General features: G+C 34.2%; 1 protein-coding gene across 10 annotated transcripts; it reads right to left on the bottom strand.

Moving 5' to 3' along the window:
• Positions 1-786: 786 nt before the first annotated feature.
• LOC18434209 (sulfate transporter 3.1) lies at positions 787-19,099 on the bottom strand. 10 transcript variants are annotated; one of them, XM_088868089.1, is made up of 13 exons: positions 18,374-19,098; positions 16,353-16,560; positions 14,746-14,917; positions 12,417-12,482; positions 9,202-9,315; positions 8,561-8,632; positions 8,237-8,350; positions 5,973-6,099; positions 4,030-4,316; positions 2,285-2,475; positions 1,979-2,064; positions 1,754-1,830; positions 787-1,311 (listed from the first exon to the last, which is right to left on the bottom strand). In XM_088868089.1, exons 1-13 carry the CDS (start codon positions 18,690-18,692, stop codon positions 1,105-1,107), a joined length of 2,040 nt encoding a protein of 679 aa, XP_088724215.1. In that variant the 5' UTR covers positions 18,693-19,098; the 3' UTR covers positions 787-1,104. The 10 variants fall into 10 exon arrangements, 8 of the variants coding, with proteins under 8 accessions (XP_088724215.1, XP_088724216.1, XP_006844339.1 ...); XM_088868090.1 differs by lacking the exon at positions 18,374-19,098 and adding an exon at positions 17,133-17,274; XR_016056386.1 differs by lacking the exon at positions 4,030-4,316.
• Positions 19,100-20,742: the final 1,643 nt, after the last annotated feature.

Below are 20,742 nucleotides of genomic sequence, written 5' to 3'. Positions count from 1 at the left end.
ATCTCTAAACTCTACTTACAGTGTACATCCATTTCTACTTTTTCTCTTTGAACTCCACTTAGAAGTGTTTCCACTCCATTTCTACACTCTCATGTGCACATCATTTCTATATCCCTCTATCCCCAATTTGGGTTGTAGCACTCATCTGAAGCCATCATTTATCATATAAAAACAAAAATAATAACAATACAATCATAATAAAACATAATAACAGATTATTAAAAGCTCAATTGAAACAAGATACGTCTTTAGTCTCCTCCAATATCTCAAATTTTCTACTGCAATTGCCAAACTTTCTAGTTTACTAATCACACTTTTTTCGATTTTTTAACTTGTACCCTAAAGATTTTGAATTTGGTATTATAAATTTATTGTTTATTTGAAATTACATTGAGAGACATTTGAAATACTTCTATAAAAAATAAATAAAAATAAGGTTTATCACGATAAAATCATGTTATTTCAATCATATTATTCCAATGACTTATCATGTTGAAACCAAAGACTAATCATGTTAGAAGAGATGTGATTCCATGTAAGTGCCAAAGGCATGCAAAATAAGTAGGAAATGGTATCATAATGCCTTTAGAATGGTACAAGTTATTATTAGAAAACATTTTTGGAATGGTGACGATGTTAATATTAGAAAATATTTTTGGAATGGTGTGATGATGATTTTAATTCCGCATTTCAGTGGAACTTTGTGATAAAAAGAAAGAAATTATAATTTATAGGCAAGTGGTGGTAAAATGTTGGTAATGCATTTTCCATATTCTTCCAGACATAGTCTAACAATAACAATGTATTTCTCAGATTGTATCTAAATACCATCCAAACAGTAACAATCCATTTGCAAGTAATGCATTCTATAGCGTAATGTATTACGGCAGTAATATATTTCACAAACAATATATTTCCAGGTATCCAAACGACCCCTTAGTGAAGAAGCTTATTAATTGTTTTTCATCAATGGAGTCACTTGACTAAGCACCTTTGTAGCTAAGCTTTGATATATGCTCCAATTCTACTAACTATTCATGGGGTTCTTCCTAGCATACAATAAGGGTTTGTCATCCACACATTGCATAAAAAAAGAAAGAAAAACTAATGGTTACTATCATTTGCAAAGCCACCGGTTGCCATGGGATTCAATTTTTGTTTATTGCCTTCTTTTGTTGTGTGCAAGAGGAAGCCACAAGTTGCCACTGCGTCCTTGACAGTCAAGAATAGCCATTCTGGCCCTATTGTCTCCACAAATTGTGAGAGCACGAATTTGTCTGTCACCTCCACTCTGGGGTTGCATAGTGCAAGCTGAAAGTCCAAGAGCAATATGTTCCAATATGAGAGAGAGAGAATGTTAGGGAGACGGCCGATGTAAAAATTTATCAGAACTCTTGGGTTTACAGTAAGCTGAAAGGCTTTGACGATGATGATGATGTTCACGTACAACTCGATAATAATAGGGTTTTACTACTAGCAAGAAAGTTTTACTACTAGCAAGAAAGGGAAAAAGAAAGCCTCTTTTAAAATAGGGAGTACATAATATGCTGGCTTTAGTTGTTTTTGGGTCTAATTTGTCATGTACCCATAAAAGCAAGTAAGAGAAAAGATGGTGAATGGTGGATTTATTAAATATAGTTTTTCTTTTTAATTTAGTGTTTGTGATAGTTTACTTATTAAGTAAAGATATACAATTATTATTAAAAGACAATGATTACTTTTGTTATTTTTATTAAGGAAGAGTTAGGTGTACCTTCACCCCTTTTTTCTCGAATAGCTTCCTGACCTCGTCGAGCATATTTATCCCACTGGTGTCGATGCTCGTGACCCCTGCAAGAGAGAGACAGAAACCGAGAGAGAGAATTAGAAAATGATGATTTTTGTTAAAGAATTGAAATGTGGATGCCCAACAAAGTAAGTGCAGGTTGTCATGGTGAGGAATATGAATATTAAGACATGAAATGCTGTTCATTCCTACCACTGAGATCAAGAACAACATATTCTACGCTTTCCCCACTGGTCTGAGATATGTAGTCTTGCTCTTCAATGAACCACCTTGCGATCCTACAACACATATGGTAAAAGTAGACTATAAATTGAGTTTTTATATCATGGCTCATGCAAAAGAGAGAGAGAGTGTGTGTGAGGACCATTCACTTGAATTGTGATATTATGGTTCACAAGTTCACACAAAAACACACACACGCGCACACACACAGAGGACCATTCAATTGAAATACAAAAACACACACACATGCGCGTACAGTGTGTGAGAGAGAGAGACCTTTCCCTCAAGTAGCTAGAATTGGCATAGTAGATTGGAGAACCCAACTGGAGGATGAGAATTCCTGGAACCCTAGTTGCACAAGGGTATTGCGCCATGTCCCTGTACATTCCAGTTTCTGGCATGTTCCCAAGCATGGCAGTCCCTGGCCTAGCCACATAAAGAAGTGCCTTACAAATAGAAATCCCAACCTGAAATGTAATAAACATGAAAATCCATTAGATTATTTCTCAATACACATCCAAATATCAAAGAATAAAGAAGATGGGTACTTTGGTCCACCATAGCTCGGTGGGGATATTGGTCATCATACCATAACTTTGGATCACTTTGAGGTAGGTTGCGCTGGCAACGGGCCGGGCCGGACCTGGCCTGAGCCTAGACTGGGTCTAAGGGTGGCAATGCCTTGGCCTTGGCCCGGCCCTGTAAGAAATGAAGAAAATAAAAGAAAAAAAAGAAGAAAAAAATAAGAGGGCCAGGCTTGCATTGGCTCTAGCTCAGCACTCAGGTCACAGTTTGTGGCCCAGACCCTACTTTTTAAGGGCTGGGTCGCCTGACCGATTGCCAGCCCTACCTAGGTACCTCTAGGATCGGCATGAGCCTAGCCTAGCTAGGGCCGAGGGGGGCCGTCTAGGCTGGTTGTCCCTTACTTGACTCAAAGATTTTAAAAAATACAAAAATAAAGAAAATAATTGGGCTGAGCAAGACTGACCCCTTTGTGGCCTAGGCCCCACCCAGCCCTAGAGCCATGGTAGCTTGGGCCTAGCCCAACCCTCGGACTACATTTGCAACCCAAGACCTAGGTTTTCAGGGCAGGCAACCAGGCCCATGGCCAGCCCTGAAGGGAATCCTAACTTCGAAAGCACAAAATCTGGACTGCGTTAAGTTAGACAATAATATGTTCAATTATTAAAAAACTCAGAAGGGAAAAAATTCAAATGAAAAATTAATATCTACGAGGAATCGTCATCATATTTTGGATTAGTGTTAAAAAATTCCCGACAGGGTCTGATTCCGATCCTCTCAATATGACTCGAATCATTCTTCCCGTGCCATACAGGGCTAGACTTGCAAAGAAAAGAAATTTCTTTTAAATAAAGTAGTAAACTAGGAGATTTCAGGTCAGTGTTCGCAAATCGACTGTTAAAACTGGAATCTTAATAATAAATATATATATATATATATATATATATTTTTTTTTTTTGAAAAATAAGGGATTGGTTTGTAATGTGTTTTTGAAAGGTTTTTCTCATTTTGACAAAAATTGAAAAGTGTTTTGGCCATAAGTATTTTTTTTTTACACTTTTTCCATCTTTTTTCTTTTAAATTTTAAAAATACCCTTGAGCGCAAAAAAAAATCATTTTTTAACTAATTTTCAATTTCATTTGGATGTGCTTTGTTTAATCATTCTTTAAATATACTTTTCATTTATTTTTTTTAGATTTTTTTGTATTTTATCTATTTTTTAACACTTTTTAAACTGGCTGGGACCTGCCTAGTTAGGCCGGTTGAACCTGTTACTCGAAATAGGTAATTGGCCAGTTTCCGAGGCCATCTCAATTTTTCGAACACTTATTCGAGCAATTTTGAGGGGTTTTCATCCAGAACCATCCATGTTTTTCCATTTTTTATCCAATGTGGCGATTTTGAGTCAGATTGGCATTCTTTAAATCAGTATTAAGTGCAGATTACAAAGATATTAAACTTCCAATAAAATTAGAAGAATAGAAATGTATTGACTTACAGCTACCATGAGGCCAATATCCATGCTAGCCAAGATTACACCCAAGTAGGCAGCCATGCACACACAAAAATCAAACTTGTCGACAGTGAAGAGATGGTGAACTGCTTGGTAATCAATCAAGCCAAGCATGGCTGCTGTTATGATGGCCGCCAGGACCACAAGAGGGGTGTAGTGAAAAAGAGGAGTGAGAAAGAGGAGAGTTAACATCACGCCAACTGACATAACCACATTAGACATGGCTGTCTTACAACCGGCATTGAAGTTCACAGCTGACCTTGAAAATGGACCTATCAATTTCCCAGGTAGAGAGAGAGAGAGAGAGAGAGAGAGCCGTGTCAGAATTGTTGCTATTCTTTAGGGTGAAAAGTTGTTGGCATTTGAAAGAGAGAGATGGGGGTTGGGGGGTTTCTTTTATGAGTGATTTACGTATGGACCTTCAAATTTTAGGTAGAATCCAAAAAGCCGGTTTCTAGGTGGAAATTATAAAGAAGCTCGGTCGATCTATTTTTTTTTTATTTTTTTTTAAATTGCCCCTCGATCAATCCAAATTGTAATTATTTTTTAGTTTTTTTTTTTTTTTTGGTTAGTAGGGTAGTAGTGCTCCAAGTGTTAAGACACTACCTGACAAATAAAAAACTAAAAAAAAAATTCAAAATTAGGCTTTACCGAAGAGCAATTTTGAAAAACATAAAAAAAATGGGTTGATCGACCTCTGTAATTTTTGCTTGGGTTGACCGACCTTTATAATTTTTGCCTGCCTCTAAGTATAGCATTTCGTATTTGAGCTAAAATTTTAAAGTCCGTATATAATCACCCCTTTTTTTTATTGTATGTGGACAATGTATGCATGTGATTGTTATACACATAGTTTTATGGCACTTGCACGTGCGCGCGCATACACATATACATACAAGACAGAGAAAGATAAAGGGGAGGGAGGGAGGGAGGGAGGTCTCTTCTTAATGGCGTATGGGCTACTATGCATATTTTCATGACAACCAGACATGTGCACCTACTAGGGCTGGCAATGGGCTTGGCAGCCAAGCCTAGCTTGGTCGGCTTGGGCCACAAACCGTGGCCCAAGGTTGGGGTAGGGCCCAACCTGCTTCGCCCTGTTCCGGTCCTTTTCTTTTCTTTCTTTTTTATATTTGCTTCATTTGTTTTTAGCCTGGTCTGGCCCGAATAATGACAGGGCCAGCCCTATATGGACAAGGGCCAATATAGGGCCAAGGCTGGCCCAGCCTATTGCTACCCTGCGCCGATGTGAGAGAGAGACCATTGCTACCCTTAGCACCGACGAGAGAGAGAGACCGTTGCCACCCTTAGCACCGAAGAGAGAGAGAGAGCTCTTTTCTCTTTTGTTTATGATGTGTGGACCATATATGTTTGTATCACGGACCACACATGCGTTTATGGCACCTACAAATGTGCACATGAGAGAGAGATCCTGCTACGGAGTCACCGATCCTTTGCAAACCTAGCATGGTTTATGAATTAAGAGTACGTATACTATACTCGGTTGTATAGTTTACTTCTACTCCCTCGGGGAGAAGACTTACTTGGGAAGCTGTTTTCAATATGAAATTTTAGGAAACATTTAAGAATTATTAGATGATTATCTCAAAAAAAAAAAAAAAAATTTCCTAACACTTGGATCTCACATGTAAAAATTTGATGGTCCCTATTAAATCTTGCATGACATTATCTTTGTAAGTGTATAGAAGGTACAATCAAGATTGTTTTTTTTATTGAAGCTAATCCATAGGTTGAAAAAAAAAAAGCTATATTGCCAAAACCCGAGGTCTTAAAATTAATTTTAAGTAGGGTTTTACCAAAGAAAGTAAATGGACATTCTACTCCTGTGGAAGTCGAACATCCTTTCGCATTTAGCAATAACATAGTACATTTAAAAAAAAAAAAAAACCCAGTTGAGTAACTAGTACCTGTGGTCAGGTAGCAAGAAGTGCAAGAGCCAACGATATTCATCATTCCGAAGGCTATCATCTCCTTGTTCCCATCAATATTATCATTTTTAAACATGGCAAAGCTCCTTCCAACTGCAATCCCTTCCTGGTAAAAATTACAAAAATAATATTAATTAGAAACTAAAAAAACAAATATTTAAATGATTTATTATCATTTAATGTTTCCCTGGCCCAATTTGATGTCTTTTGATAAAGCTAAAATGGTGATTTTTGTTAGAGGAATGGAAATTACATATATGACTAAGAGTGTTTTAGTTATTAAAAATATTTTGATTTTCCATATATCTTTAACATAGAAATGGCTAGAACTCAACCCACTTTTGATTTGGAGTATACCAATTTTCATTTGAACAGCCCCTAAAACCTTTTTCTAACGTAGGCTATTAGTAGAAAATAAATAAATGGACTATTTACACTTTGCTTGGAGATTTTATCCAGTTTGGATTTGAAACCCGAATTTGGGATCTTATTTGGATCCGGGAATGGATTTGAATAGTAATTCATATTGGATCCGACCCAATTCTTCAAATATTATAAAGCATTTGTTATACAATTTTTTTTTTGGATCCAATCGGATCCAAATCCCATGTATACCTCTCAAAATCCGGATCTAGATCTAAATATTATGGATCCGATCAGACCCGATCGGACCGATTCTCAACCCTGGCAGACACCACTAAGTATTAAGAACAATATACTTTATGTATTAATATATTAGATTTAATTGTATTCATGTACAAACTAACTACCATTTGGAGCACTTTAATATTTTGGACTGTTTGAAAGTAACATTTCATGAAACCTTGTGTCCACTAGAAAAGTATTGAGAGTACTCCCACTAATTTTTTAGAGTTTTAAATTTGAACAATGATCTAATGCAACGGTTGTATCATAGTATAATGCAATAACGCTTCTAAAAAATTATGTTTGTGGTATTTGTGTGACCGCAAACTTTGCACACACACTATCTTCATCGCAATAATCAATCCCCAAAAAAAAATATTTCAATTTGAACACTAGATATGGTCAAAATGAGTCCCGTCCAAAAACGAATCTAGACCATTCATTTTGTGAATTTCAAGATCTTAGCCTTTATAAACTCAAAGTCATTTTTTTTATTTTTTAACATTGTTTATCTAATGATAATAAAGCCATCCAAAAAATTGGAAATGAAAAAATCCTTCTAGGGCCTAGATCCAAGCATCTCATCAAAATGAATGGCCTATGTTAATTGGGCTAAAACAATACTTTCTAGGTTGTGTTTTCAAATTTTTCTTTTTTTTAATTGTTCATTAGAATAAAAAGAGTGTATATTTCAAATTTTGGGTCAAACAAATGGCCATAAGTTGTTTTTTTAAGATTGTTGCATCATATTACCATACAACGGTTGCATGAAATCATTTCTCTTTAACTTTCATAATTATGGGTGGAAATTTATTTTCAAGTTATTGAATAAATTTTCAGGTCCAAAACTGCATCTTTTGACAGCATTTGGGGGTGCGTTTCGATTGTTTAACGTTGACACCTTATACAAACCACACCCATTTATTATTTAAATAATTTATAAGTAAAGCTAAATTGGAGTGAAGGGATAGTTAAAAAAGTAAATCTTAAAACTATTTAGGAAAATTGTATATTAAAAAACTAGATAACTTTTTCATCTACGAAAAAGGAATTTACATTAAAAAATGGAATTTAAGAAATAAAATAAACATCAAAATAAATAAAAATTAAAATTACATGATAATATAAATAATAATAATAATGACTAACATAAATAAACACCTAAGACATTTATTCATATGTAATATAGGCTAAATACTTTTACAAAACAGAAATTGTTTTGGACAAAAATATAGGCTAAATATTTTATCTAATTAAGTTGAAGCAATTGTGTAAGAGACATGCCAGTTTGGTTAGTAGGACAACATATTTGCCTCAGATTGTAATTTTCTTTTATGTGAAACATCATCAGTTAGAAAAAAAAATAATATAAAAATATTAAAAAAAGATGCTATAAATAATTTTTGAAATATAAACAAACAAAATGAGTATTGAGCATGAAATCTAAAGGCTTATAATGTCCCTTATGTCTTCGGCAGCAAAACACTTTAACTGACTAATGGGCCTCATAAGTGTGAAATTTTCACTTAATTAGTTAAACTGCGATCATTAGGTATGCCTATCAACAAATAAAAGAAAACAGAGTAAACGATTCTTACTGCTAATGCCAAAAATCCAGTGATTAGGCCGGTTTTTATGGTTGTAGGGAAATAATCAGAGAAGTTTAATTGGCTTATGGATATCGGATTCAATCCTTTCTTCAACTCGCCAACCTGAATACAAGAAAAGAAAAGAAGAAAAAAGAATCAAAGTTAGCAGAATAAAAAAAGTATCCATAATAGATTACATAGGGGTGGTAACGGGTGGGGTCCAGATGGACCAGGAACCATACCCAAATAGTAATTGGGTCAAGGTTTTGGACCCATGCCCAACCTTTCAGGTTCAAAATTTGGACTCATACCCAGACTTGAGGTTGGGTTTACCTGGCAGGTCCTAGGTCTGGTTGGGTCCATTGCCACCCTATGGGTATGAGCTTCGTTTTTCTGCTTCTTCTTCTTTTACCATCATATACCCATGTTATTGGAAACATTTACAGTATCGCACAACATTTATGAATACCCACATATACGTACATTCCTTACCGTTTGACATAATAATCGGAAATTCTTAAGATAAAAAAGTATTGGCAACATTTGTGAATACCCATATATACCCATATATTTTGGGTTCCAGCAGGACCCGAATAGTATTTGGGTCTAGGTTTTGGAACCAGACCCAACCTTTCGAATCCAAAATTTAGATCCATACCTGGACCCGAGGTCGGGTCTACCTGTCAGTTCATGGGTCTGCTCAGGTCTATTGTCACCGTTAGAACTAAATCAATCCACAGACCCAAGAGAATGAATCAATCTTCTCTCATATGGCCGGAGGAATGGGAAATGCGATCCGGGCACCGATACTTAGGGAAGTGGATGCCTCAACATAATGTCACTTTCCATTCCCACCATTAACCTATATCAAAAAAAAAAAAAAAACAAAGAAGAAAAAGAAAAAGAAAAAGCAAAAAAAAAAAAAAAAAAGAAAGAGAAAGAAAGAAGAAGGGGAGAGAGAGAGAGATTTTTACAATTTGAATGCCGTGGTTCTCTGCATGGATGAGGAAAGTAAAAAGACTGGCAATAATGACGCTCAGGAGAGGGGTCACTGCTGATATCCAAAATAAACGTGGCCTCTTTTTACTCTGCACCAACAAAATAACATGTTAAAATAAATATTCTATAAAATATTAAAATTTAATAATAAAAAAATATTAAATGATAACAACTATCTAGCTGGTGTCACTAATGATGATGACGATAATGATGATGATAAAATATCAATAGCAGATTTATCAAAATACAAATAAGAGATATGATGTTCAATAATGGAAAAAGTTTATATAAAGGCGAGGCCCTAAATAATCAAATTAAGGCGCACCTCAAATGTTCACTAAAAAAACGTTGTTTTGATATTAAAAAATCCTCAAATTGATTATCTCGATCTCAAGATATATAAATATGAGAAAAATCAAATTTCAAGTCTTGGAAATAGTTCCTCATGTAATGCATTTTCGTACCATAAATTTTCAAGTTATTCAAGTATTCATAGATCGACTTGATCTATACTATTTTTGAAGCTTTAAATTTTATAATTAGACATCAAAATAAAATTCAAGCCATCACAAAGATTTCCAGCATTTGTTGTGCGAGGAAGCTCTAAACCTGAGGGGGTTGATTTTTAGCAAATAAAGTATGAAAAATAAAGTACGAAACACATACGACAAAACAAAAATATTTACGTGATTCACCCCAAAAGGGCTACATCCACGAGCACAGCAAACTGGAAATCTACTATACGAATAAAAGTTATATAAAAGATTTTGGAACAAATCTCGACAAAAATACATTCGGGCAAACCCTTTTAAACTTGCTCTCCCAAACGGTACTATGCCGATCTTTCATCTCTATTCCATAATTAAACTTGCTCTTCCAAACGACACCATGCTGATCTTTCATCTCTATTCCATAACTAGACCAATGTCTAAAAAGAGAACAACTTTGAAAGCAAACAAAACTTTATCTCACTAAAAAGAGAAACAACTCAAAATCTTCATGAAAACCACTTCTCTGTAAGAAACCCAACCTCTTACTCTGCAGGAGTCTTTAGGAGGCTTCATCAATGTTTCTCTTTATAGGAAGTTCTCTTCTCTCTACGAGGCAATTGCATCTTATGCACATGATGCTCTATCTCCCTCTCTCTTTAGATGAACCACCATTCCCATATGGTGACCCAAATAGATACACAAATTCTCTCCACTTCATCCCATATATATATACGATTAGGAGTCCATACGAACTAGGAAACATCTTATTGATATTATATATCTCTCAAAATCATGAGATATATCCAATTGTCCTAATTTTTTTGGATTTCTATTTCTTTTAGGAAACTTATCAACATCAATCTCAATCCCTATAGAAATATCTCAATTTCACATAATATGAATCAATCTCAATCAATCCCACAAAATATAGGATTTTTTTATTTGGGTGATTTTGAATAGCATCAAATCCAACATCTACTGGATAACTTCTAGTGGATAACTTCACAAATTATTCAACCTTTGGAAAATAAATTTTTTCACCATTCTTGATGAAAAAATAGTGTTTGTCATTAAATTTCTCCACCTTAAGCCTTACATTTGAAACCTTTGCTGCTATACTAAAAACCCGAAACCGAACTTTGGTACCACTTGTTATGCGCAGAAGCTCTAAACTCGATGGGTTGATTTTTGGCAAATAAAGTTTGAGAAATAAATCAAGAAACACATAACACAAGAACAAAAATATTTACGTGATTCACCCCAAAAGGGCTACATCCACGGGCACGGCAAACTGAAATCCACTATACCAATGAAAGTTACATTAAAGATTTTGTAACATACCTCAACAAAAACCCAAATCAAGCAAACCATTTTAAACTTGCTCTCCCAAGCAGCACCATATTAATCTCTCATTTCTATTCCATAAGTAGACCATTGTTTAGGAAGAGAACAACTTTGAGCGCAAACGAGACTTTATCACACTAAAAAGGAAAACAACCTAAAATCTCAATGGAACTGCTTTCTACAAGAAACCAACATCTTACTCTGCAGGAGTCTTCAAGAGGCATCATCAATGTTTCACTCCATAGGAAGCTCTCTTCTCTTTAAGAATGTTTCTCTTCATATGAAGCTCTATTCTTTCTAAGAGGAAATTGTATCTTATGCATATGTGGCTCTATCTCTCTTTCTCTAGAGAAACCACCATTCTCATATGGTGACCCAAATAGGACACACAAATTCTCTACACTTTTATCCCATATATATAAGATTAGGAGTCCATACTAAATAGGAAACGTCTTATTGATATTACATATATCTCAAAACCATGATACACATCCAAGAGTTCTAATCCTTGTGAATTTCTATTTCCTTTATGAAACTTATCAATATCAATCTCAATCCATATGAGAATATTTTAATCTCACATTATATGGATCAATCTCAATCAATGTCACAAAATATAATATTTTCTTATGTGGATGATTTTGGATAGCACCAAATTGAACAGAAACAACATCTTTCAACATTATTTGAAGGTGCACATTACTTTGATTATTTAGGGACTCCGCCTTCTACAAACAACACCCTTAAATAATTTAGCTATTTTTGTTTATTTATTGTAAAATATCTATCAAAATAAAAATGACTAAGAGTTGGAATAGTTGAAAAAGGGATAAATTGTTAAAAAGGTAGATATATTTTAATAAAGGGCAAAGTTTATATAAGGTTGCAACCTTAAAATGCAGAATCACAGATGCACCTCAAAAATCAATCGGAAATGTTGTTTTAATTTTGAAAAACCTTCTAATTGATCATCTCGACATCGATATGTATGAATATGAAAAAAAAAAGTTTTTTAATCCTAGAAATAGTGCATCTTGCAACACATTATCTAAACCGTCAATTTTCAAGATTTTCATATATTTATAGATCTACTTGATTTTAAATATTTTTGGAATTTAATTTTTTCTAATTAGATATTAAAATAGATTTTAAGATAATCCTAAAATGTTTTACAATAAAATTACATGTTATGATAAAATTTGGAGGTATGCTTTAATTGGATTGTGTAAGGTTGCAACCTGATAAAAACTACACCCTTTAATAAATTCCCCATTACAAATTTACAAGAAATAAAGAACATATATATATAGACAAGATAATACTAAACATTATGATGTGTAACGTTTGATTCTTACCACATAGCGTGCTAGAAGAAGGAAGAAGAGGAAGATCCCTCCTAGCAAGGCACTCTCCCATCTCCACTATAACCCATAAAGAAAATGTCAGCAACAACAATAACAACAACAATTGAAAAAAAATAAAAAAAATAAAAATAAAAATAAATGAATAGCACTTGAGTTCCCTATATTGGCTAGCACCTCTCCAACCATTAGGGGTGGCAATAGACCCGAACCCAACTTGGGACCCAAGGTGTAGATCCAATTTGGGTATGGGTGGAGATCCAAAAATTGGACCTGATGAATCAGGTCTGAGTCCTGTAATATTTTTTGAGTTCCAACGTATAAAATATATTTAAATATAATTAGATACATAAATATTTTAAAATTTAAGCTTGTGTCCGGCTGGACCCGACCTGTTGCCACCTATACCAGTCATTCAATGTCAACAATGGTTAATTGGTGGGGATGAACAAACAGCTTAACAGGTACTAGCAAACTGTACAACTCAAAACTGATTGCAATCAGTAGTTTCACTACTAACCGTACTGATAACAAGGTTACGTTTTTCACCCAGGTCTTGGTATCACGCCCTTCTGTACAATCTAGAACAATCACATACTATGCTTTTGTAGACGTGTAATAACGAGAATAATAGGGTAAAACTAGCTCGAAAATGATGATAAAAACCGTCAATTAGGATTTGGGTTCACATACTATTTATCGAAAATAAAGAAAAGAATGATTTCACTCAAATCAATGTTTTAAAAAATGTTGATCTGAATTAAAATTGGTCGATCTAGATTGAAAATCGTTTCGCCTTATCTAATCCTTGTAATATATCGAAAACTAACCGGGTCCGAAAAGAACCGCCCGATTTTTATAAGTAACCAGGCGATCTTACTTGGTGGATCCCTTGGTTCCCGCGTTTGTATTTTCAAATTATTTTTTCATGAAAGATGTCCCAGCAGCCCCATTACTAAGCAATATAACTATTTATTAGAAGCAGCATTTCTAGTTTTCTTTATAAATAAACATGGGTGGGTCATTTGGGTGGGCCCATGAACACCAGGGGACCAAGTATTATCAATGTCGTATTTAATACAAAATAGTAATTTGTAAATTATAATTGCTATATCTTTTTCAAAAATTGTAAATTATAATTATATTTTAAAAACCAGTATATCTTTTCTAAAAAATCTATAAACTTCATAAATTTCAAAAACTACTCTCTTAGTATTAGGTTGTATGTTTGTAATTGTATGTTCCATTTTGGACTATATATTAATATTCTTGATGATTGCGTACTTTTTTTTTTTTGTGAATGTAATAGTCAATAGATATTCAAACAAGAAATGGCATAGTAATCTTTAATTTTTTTGTGAGATAATAAAAATTCATAATGCACTACCCTCATTTTTTCTTGAAAACCCAAGAAACGTTATTTATAATGGTTTTTAGTGATTTTTTTTGTGAATTTTATTGAAGGCTAAATCAAGCCGATCTGGTTGATCCCTTGAATTGGATTGGTTTTCTAGATGGCCAATTCTACTCACCGATCTAGGTTTTAAGACATTGGTTTAAATAGCGGACCACGTCTTGACATTAATGGAGAAAAATAAAAGAAGATTTCCTTGATTGTGATGATCAATTGTGTTTTGGTGCATGTAACATACTATAAGTTGTGCCGGCACTGCAATTTATACAATTTGATACAATTAGACAATGCAGATACAATCTGAAAATCAAGATAGGGCTTTCGAAGTCCAGTCTGCATCGTCTAATTAAAATGGACAGTATAGATACCGACTGATGTATAATAACATTTTTCCTTTAGTAACTTGTCTTGGATATATTTTTGGCATTGTATATTATGAGATTATTTATCTTTGTTACAAGGAAGTCATAATTACACATAGGTATTAGAAGTCAATTTGGACGGCTTGGGGTGCTCAAAAAGTTCGAGAAATTTTATTTTGGAACTTTGAGTTTAGTGAATGACACTCTTATGACCACTCAATTTGAAATTTGATTAGACAAAAAGTGACTGTGCCTCCTTGTATAAAAAATAAATAGTTTCTTAATATACCGTGAGTTTAGTGAATGTCACTCTTGCCACCACCTGATTTGAAATCTGACAAGTAAGACTGATCATGATCTCCTCGTACCAAAAATAAATAGTTTCTTTGCATATTTTTCCGGTCTATATTTTTGCTTAATGAATAATATGAGGAAGTTACAACAAAAGACTGTGAAGTATGAGTGTTTCTTCATTGAAAACTGAGAAGAAAAACCAAGAGTAATTGAGAAACTCAACATGAGGAGTACATAATGAAAGATGTTTAACCTCATTCTTCTGTGAAAATATCGATTTCATGACGGAAATTAGATCTGTTTTGGTAGTGAAATGCTTGAGGCCTAAATATGCTTTCAGCTGCTGCATAATCACGATTGTTGCAGCTCCCCCCATGAATCCCACTATTGTTGCATGAGAGAGGAAGTCCACCAAAAACCCGAGCCTGAGAGAGAGATCAAATTTAGATTGTAATGAAAATTATGACACACAGATTGTGTGTTAGTGAGAGAGAGAGGTCATATTAAAAGCACATGAAACATACGAATCCACACATATATGGAAAGAGAGAGAAAGAGGGAGAGAGATGTGATGCTAAAAGCCCATTAATCACCATTGTAAAACCTTTTTTTTAATTAATTAAGGTCGGCAATATGAATCATGGTCAGTCATTATGCTCTATCAAGAGACATACCCTCAGTGACATAGGTGGCAATAAGTCTGGTCGGATATGTATGGTCAGACCCGGCATCAACTAGACCCGACCTAAAAATAAAAAATATATATTTAAATATTGCGTTAAATATATGCATGTATTATTTTAAAGGTGTGGTTTCTATAAGGTTGCAACCTTTAACAATCTAATTAAGGTGCACCTCCAAATTTTATCATGTAATTTTGGGGTAAAAAATTATTAGGATTATCTAAAAATCTATTTTCATATGTAATTATAAAATTTTAAACTTAAAAAATGGTCAAAAGTAGATCTATAAACATTTGAAAATCTTGAAGATGGACGGTTTGGACAATGTGTTGCAAGATACACTATTTCTGGGATTCAAAATCTTTTTTTTTTTTTATATTCATACATCTCAATGTCAAGGTGATCAATTAGATAATTTTTCAACATTAAAACAATTTTTTTCCAATGGATTTTTAGGGTGCATCTTTAATTCTACATTTTTAAGGTTGCAACCTTATATAATTTTTTTTTTATATTATTAGTAACGATATGTAGTTATATTTATTGGGTGGGGTTGTATAGAGCCTAGGCTCTAAACAATCAAATTAGAGCCTACCTTCAAATAATGTCAAGAAATGTGGTTTCAATATTGGCAATCTTTGTGATAGTCTTAAAATATATTTTCACCTTTATTTATTAAGTTTAAAGCTTCAAAAATAGTGTAGATCGACAGATCTGTGAAAAATTGAAAATCTTGAAAATTGATAGTCCAAAAAATACATTACAAAAGATACTATTTTCAAAACTTGAAATCTATTTTTTTTTATGTCCATGCATCTTGATGTCGAGACGATCAATTTGAGGATATTTGGATATCAAAACAGCCTCTTCTAGTGAAATTTTTGTGATAGGCTCCAATTTGATTGTTTAGAGCCTCGACTCTATATAAACTTTTCCCGTACTTAAATATTATATATTAAAAATTATTTAAATAATAACACCATTCGGGTGGACCCGACCTGGACTCGAATAGTATTCAAGTCCAATATTTGGACCCATACCCCAACCCGAGTCGGGTCCGAGTCCATTGCTACCTTGCTCAGTGAAGCCACAAATCCCATGCTAAAAGCCCATTAAACAGACATATCCACACACGTAGCACCTTAGAGAGAGATCCTTTATAACAGAAATATCCAACCTGAAGAAGCCCATTATAAGTTGAAAGAGGCCAGAAAACAAAGTGGCCGTATAAACCAAACTAATATACAAAGCAGGATCCTCATCCGCAGATACTTTAGCCCCAACAATCGAAGCAGTCAGCAAAGATGCGGCCGCAACCGTGCCAACCGCCAACACTTTGGAGCTCCCAAACACCGTATATATAATTGGAGGGACAAAGCTTGAATCTATATATCATTCCAGATAATTATTATATGCCTCTAAATCATTAAAAAATGAAGACTTAATAGTAGTTAAAGCATATCAAATGCTAAAGCGGAAATTACAAAGAAGGTCAATCAATCCGTTTTTTTTTATTTTTTATTCAAAATTACCCTTCAATCAACTTAAATTTTGATTTTTCTTTTTAGTTTTTTCATTAGTAGGGCAGTGCCTTAAAGCTTAGGGCACTACCCTACTAATAAAAAAACGAAAAAATCAAAAATCAAAATTTGAGTTGACTAAGGGGCAAATTTTGAAAAAAAAAAAGAAAAAGGGTTAACAAACCTTCTTTGTTGTTTTCTCTTATAAACGGAGCATTTTATAGTTTACTTAAAATTTTAAGATCCGCACGTAAATCACTCTCTTAGTTATATCACTATCGTAAATGCAATATGGAAATATTGCATTTTGCTTTGTCGGACTTGAGAAAGTGTCTAAGAACCGAGCTGGAGAGAGAAAGAGAGAGAGAGTATACCATCTTGCTTTGTAGGACAAGAGAAAGTGTCTAAGAACCTAGCTAGAGAGAGAGAGAGAATACCATCTAAATGAATGCAATATGGAAATATTGCATGTTGCTTTGTAGGACAAAGAGAGAGGGTCTAGGAACCCAGTTAGAGCAAGAGAGAGAGAGAGCTTTGTAGGACTAGAACCCAGTTAGAGCTAGAGAGAATGAGAGCTTTGTAGGACTAGAACCCAGTTATAGCTAGAGAGAGAGAGACAGAGTGGGAGGGAGGGAGGGAGGGAGGGATTGAAAAGCAGATCAAACAACCTTCATGCAAAACAAAGTATGATGTGTGAGTATAACTGCATAACGCATGATGGTAGGATGATGAGTGTATATGACTGTAAATGTTTTTATTTTTGGGTGCATGTGAGGGAGAGAGATTGTAAAGAAGACAAAACCAACGTTGGGAGAAAAACAAAAAAAAGTGACCAAACCTGTAACATCCAAAATAAAGCATGATGGTAGAGTTATGTGTGTTTATCTGTGCATGTGAGAAAGACAGAGGCAGCTTTTAGAAAAACAAGAGATCAAGTCATCAAACTTTGTTTTACCTACAAAATAAAGCATGATGGTGGGGAGATGTGTGTGTATATAAGTGCCTATGTGTATGTGAGGGAGAGGAAAAAAAAAAATTCAAGAGCAAATTACAAAAACCCCTTTGACTCAAATTTCTTCACAACTTCTCTCGATTAATTTTTTTATCATAACTTTTATTTCAAAACTAATTTTTATAGTAGAGACCCCTCAATTAAAAAAAATTATAATTTGAAGGATTAAAATACCTTTGCCCGTACAATTAAGAAACTTATAGTTTGGAGGACTAAAATACCTTTGCTCCTACATGAAGGTGCCACATTCATGTAAACTCTTAATCTCCAAATATGCTTCGGCATATATTACTGTCGGGACTAGAACTCATAACACAGTAATTGCCGGACCCATGCAACTTATGCCGGACCATGGCATCAAAGTGCTACATAGACAAAACTATTGAACCCCAGCAATAAACTACCGGACCATCTTTACAAGTGTCGAACCGATGGCATTCAATGACTAGACGAAAGTATTTTGATTTAAAAAAACTATGATTTTTTTACTTGAGGGTATTTGTTATAAAAGTTCGTTTTGAGATAAAAATTTTGTTTTGAGGTAAAACGGGGGGTGGGGTTGGGGTATATGTAATTTTTCCATCTGCATGCGGAAATGAGAAGGACATTGAGACAAATAAAGGAGAGAGAAGAGATATCCAGGGTAAAGAGAGAGAGAGCACTCACATAATCCTATAATGGGAGGAATGTTGGCGAGCTTAGCATAGCTTATCCCTTGAGGGATAGCAAGGGTGGCAATGGTGATACCTGCTATGAAATCAGATCGAAAAGTCCGAAAACTGTAATGGGGAACCCATTCAAGAATTGGGAGGAAATATTTAAGAGTGGCCCATGTTCTTTTTCCTGCTGATCCCTTCCTTATTTCCCTAAATGGATCATCAGGAAACAGGGTCTCCTTAATATCACTTTTGAGGGAGGTTGCAAAGTTTCTTGGGGCTGAGAAATTCACTCTGTGTAGAATTTCACCAAACTCTGGGCTTCCCATGGCTCACAGAGAGAGAGAGAGAGAAGAGAGAGAAAGAGAAAGATGTTGGGGGAGGAGGGAATGAGCAAGGTGGGGTTTGAATGGGGTAAGGTATTTGAGGAGAAAATGCAGTGGGGATGTCTAAAACAATTTATGTACAAGGTTAGAGAGAGAGAGAGATGAAAAGAGGGAGGTTCATCCAAAACTAGAGAGAGAAAGAAGGGGGGGGGAGAGATGTCTTTTATGCAAGAGTGGGAGATTGATTTCTTTTAGAGGAAAAGACAGCGTTGCTTTTGTCCAAACACAGAGAGAGAGAGAGAGGTGGGTTGTAGAGAGAGAGAGGACAGGCAATAAGGCTCATTAGAGAGAGAGAGAGAGAGAGAGGTGGTGGGTTGTATAGAGAGAGAGCAATAAGGGTCAATATGCATGATGTAAAAAGATGGGGTCATTCGGGTTATAGGGGAAGACAAACCGGACATGTGGCCCGGATGTTGACCGGGGATAGCAATAGTAGAGAGAGAAACTAGAGAGAGAAAGACAGGAATGGTTATTGGTTTCTTTTCACTCTTGAGGATCCCTAAAAACAGAAAGGATGAGGTTTTTAAAGGCCCAGGTTTCATGAAAACAAAACAAAAGCTTCTATTGAATCTTTTTAGTTGGAAAGCACTTTCAGCAATGTCAATAATGAAATTTGAAACTCAATAAATAATAAAAATCATGCATGAAACTCAATAAATAATAAAAATCTTATAGATATGATATGTAAATATTTATTTTTAAAGAGAAATAGATGGTTTAGATAATTAATTACAATATATACCATTTTTAGAGTTTGAAATCCTAATTTTTTTTCACAGCCATAATGTTCAAAGTAAGATGTCAATGTAAAGATTTTTCAATGCTTGAGTTGTAAATTTCGATGAGATATGAAGTGAGGTTTTATTTATTTTGATAAAACTACAACCCCATCAAACCATTTTCCAAAAAGGCCTTCAACTTTAAACACGTGGATATGAACATATGAGGGTTAGAAGAGGATGGGGTAATAAGATTGAGCTCTAATCTTAAAAATTAAGACATAAGTTTATGTCCTAATCTAGGATTGTGCCCTAATCTTGGCAATTAAAACTTAAAATTATGTCCTAATCCAGGATTGTGCCCTAATTTGGGCAATTAAGACTAAGATAATGTCCTAATCTAGGGTTTATTTTAGGAAAAGCACTAAGATATGCATCTTAAAACCCAAGGAGTTTGGCTTTGGTTGTTAATTCCACTACGTTTCCACTCAATTTCAGCGTTTCAAAAACCCAAATAGGTGGGGTGGATCATCCAAATAGATATGATCCACCCCATAACATAAATTTGTGCAGGACAATGGTACATGACACAAACAAGGCACCCAGACTGGAAAAGAGAAAAATTGAAGAACAGAGATGTATATCCCGTAATTCATTAGCTTGGAGAGCAAGAAACTAGTGATCCGCTGTTTACAAAGGGAGAAACTAATTGAAGCGGGATAAACCCTTGAAAGTTTCATAATTGTTGAAAAAAAAGGTCTTATTTCATTTTTGAATTAAAAAATAGTGTCGTATCTTTCACATTTAACATTCAAATACCACTTTTTTAAAATATACAATAATATATTTTAATTTTAACTTTGTTTTTTTAATGCATTGAATTAAGATCAAATTTAATATGTTTGTACTTCTCGCCAACACATACCTATAAAGAATATTAAAAAGATAATTTAAAATAAATAAATTTCAGTTATTTGTTATTTTTTGAACTTAATTTGATATATAGAAAAAGATATAAAATTAAAATACTTTTTATTTGATCAAATAGTGGAACTTAAATATAAAATATGAAATATATGAGAAATTTTTTAAATACAAAAAACAAAACATGATTTCGTTGTATATTTTATTGCTTTTACATGTCTAAGAATGAATTTAGATCATCTAATTTTTGGATGATTAGATCTAAGTGCTATGGAACTCTATTTTTAAAGTAGATTCGTAAATTTTAGATTTGAAACAGTTTTTAAATATATGTTTTACCTGAGGGAGTA

This window comes from Amborella trichopoda, chromosome 5 (assembly GCF_054954075.1).
Source record: "Amborella trichopoda isolate Santa Cruz 75 chromosome 5, AtrichopodaSantaCruz75HAP2 v2.0, whole genome shotgun sequence".
NCBI lineage: Eukaryota > Viridiplantae > Streptophyta > Magnoliopsida > Amborellales > Amborellaceae > Amborella > Amborella trichopoda.
The sequence above is the reverse complement of the archived record's forward strand: the minus strand, read 5'-3'. Positions and strand labels throughout refer to the sequence as shown.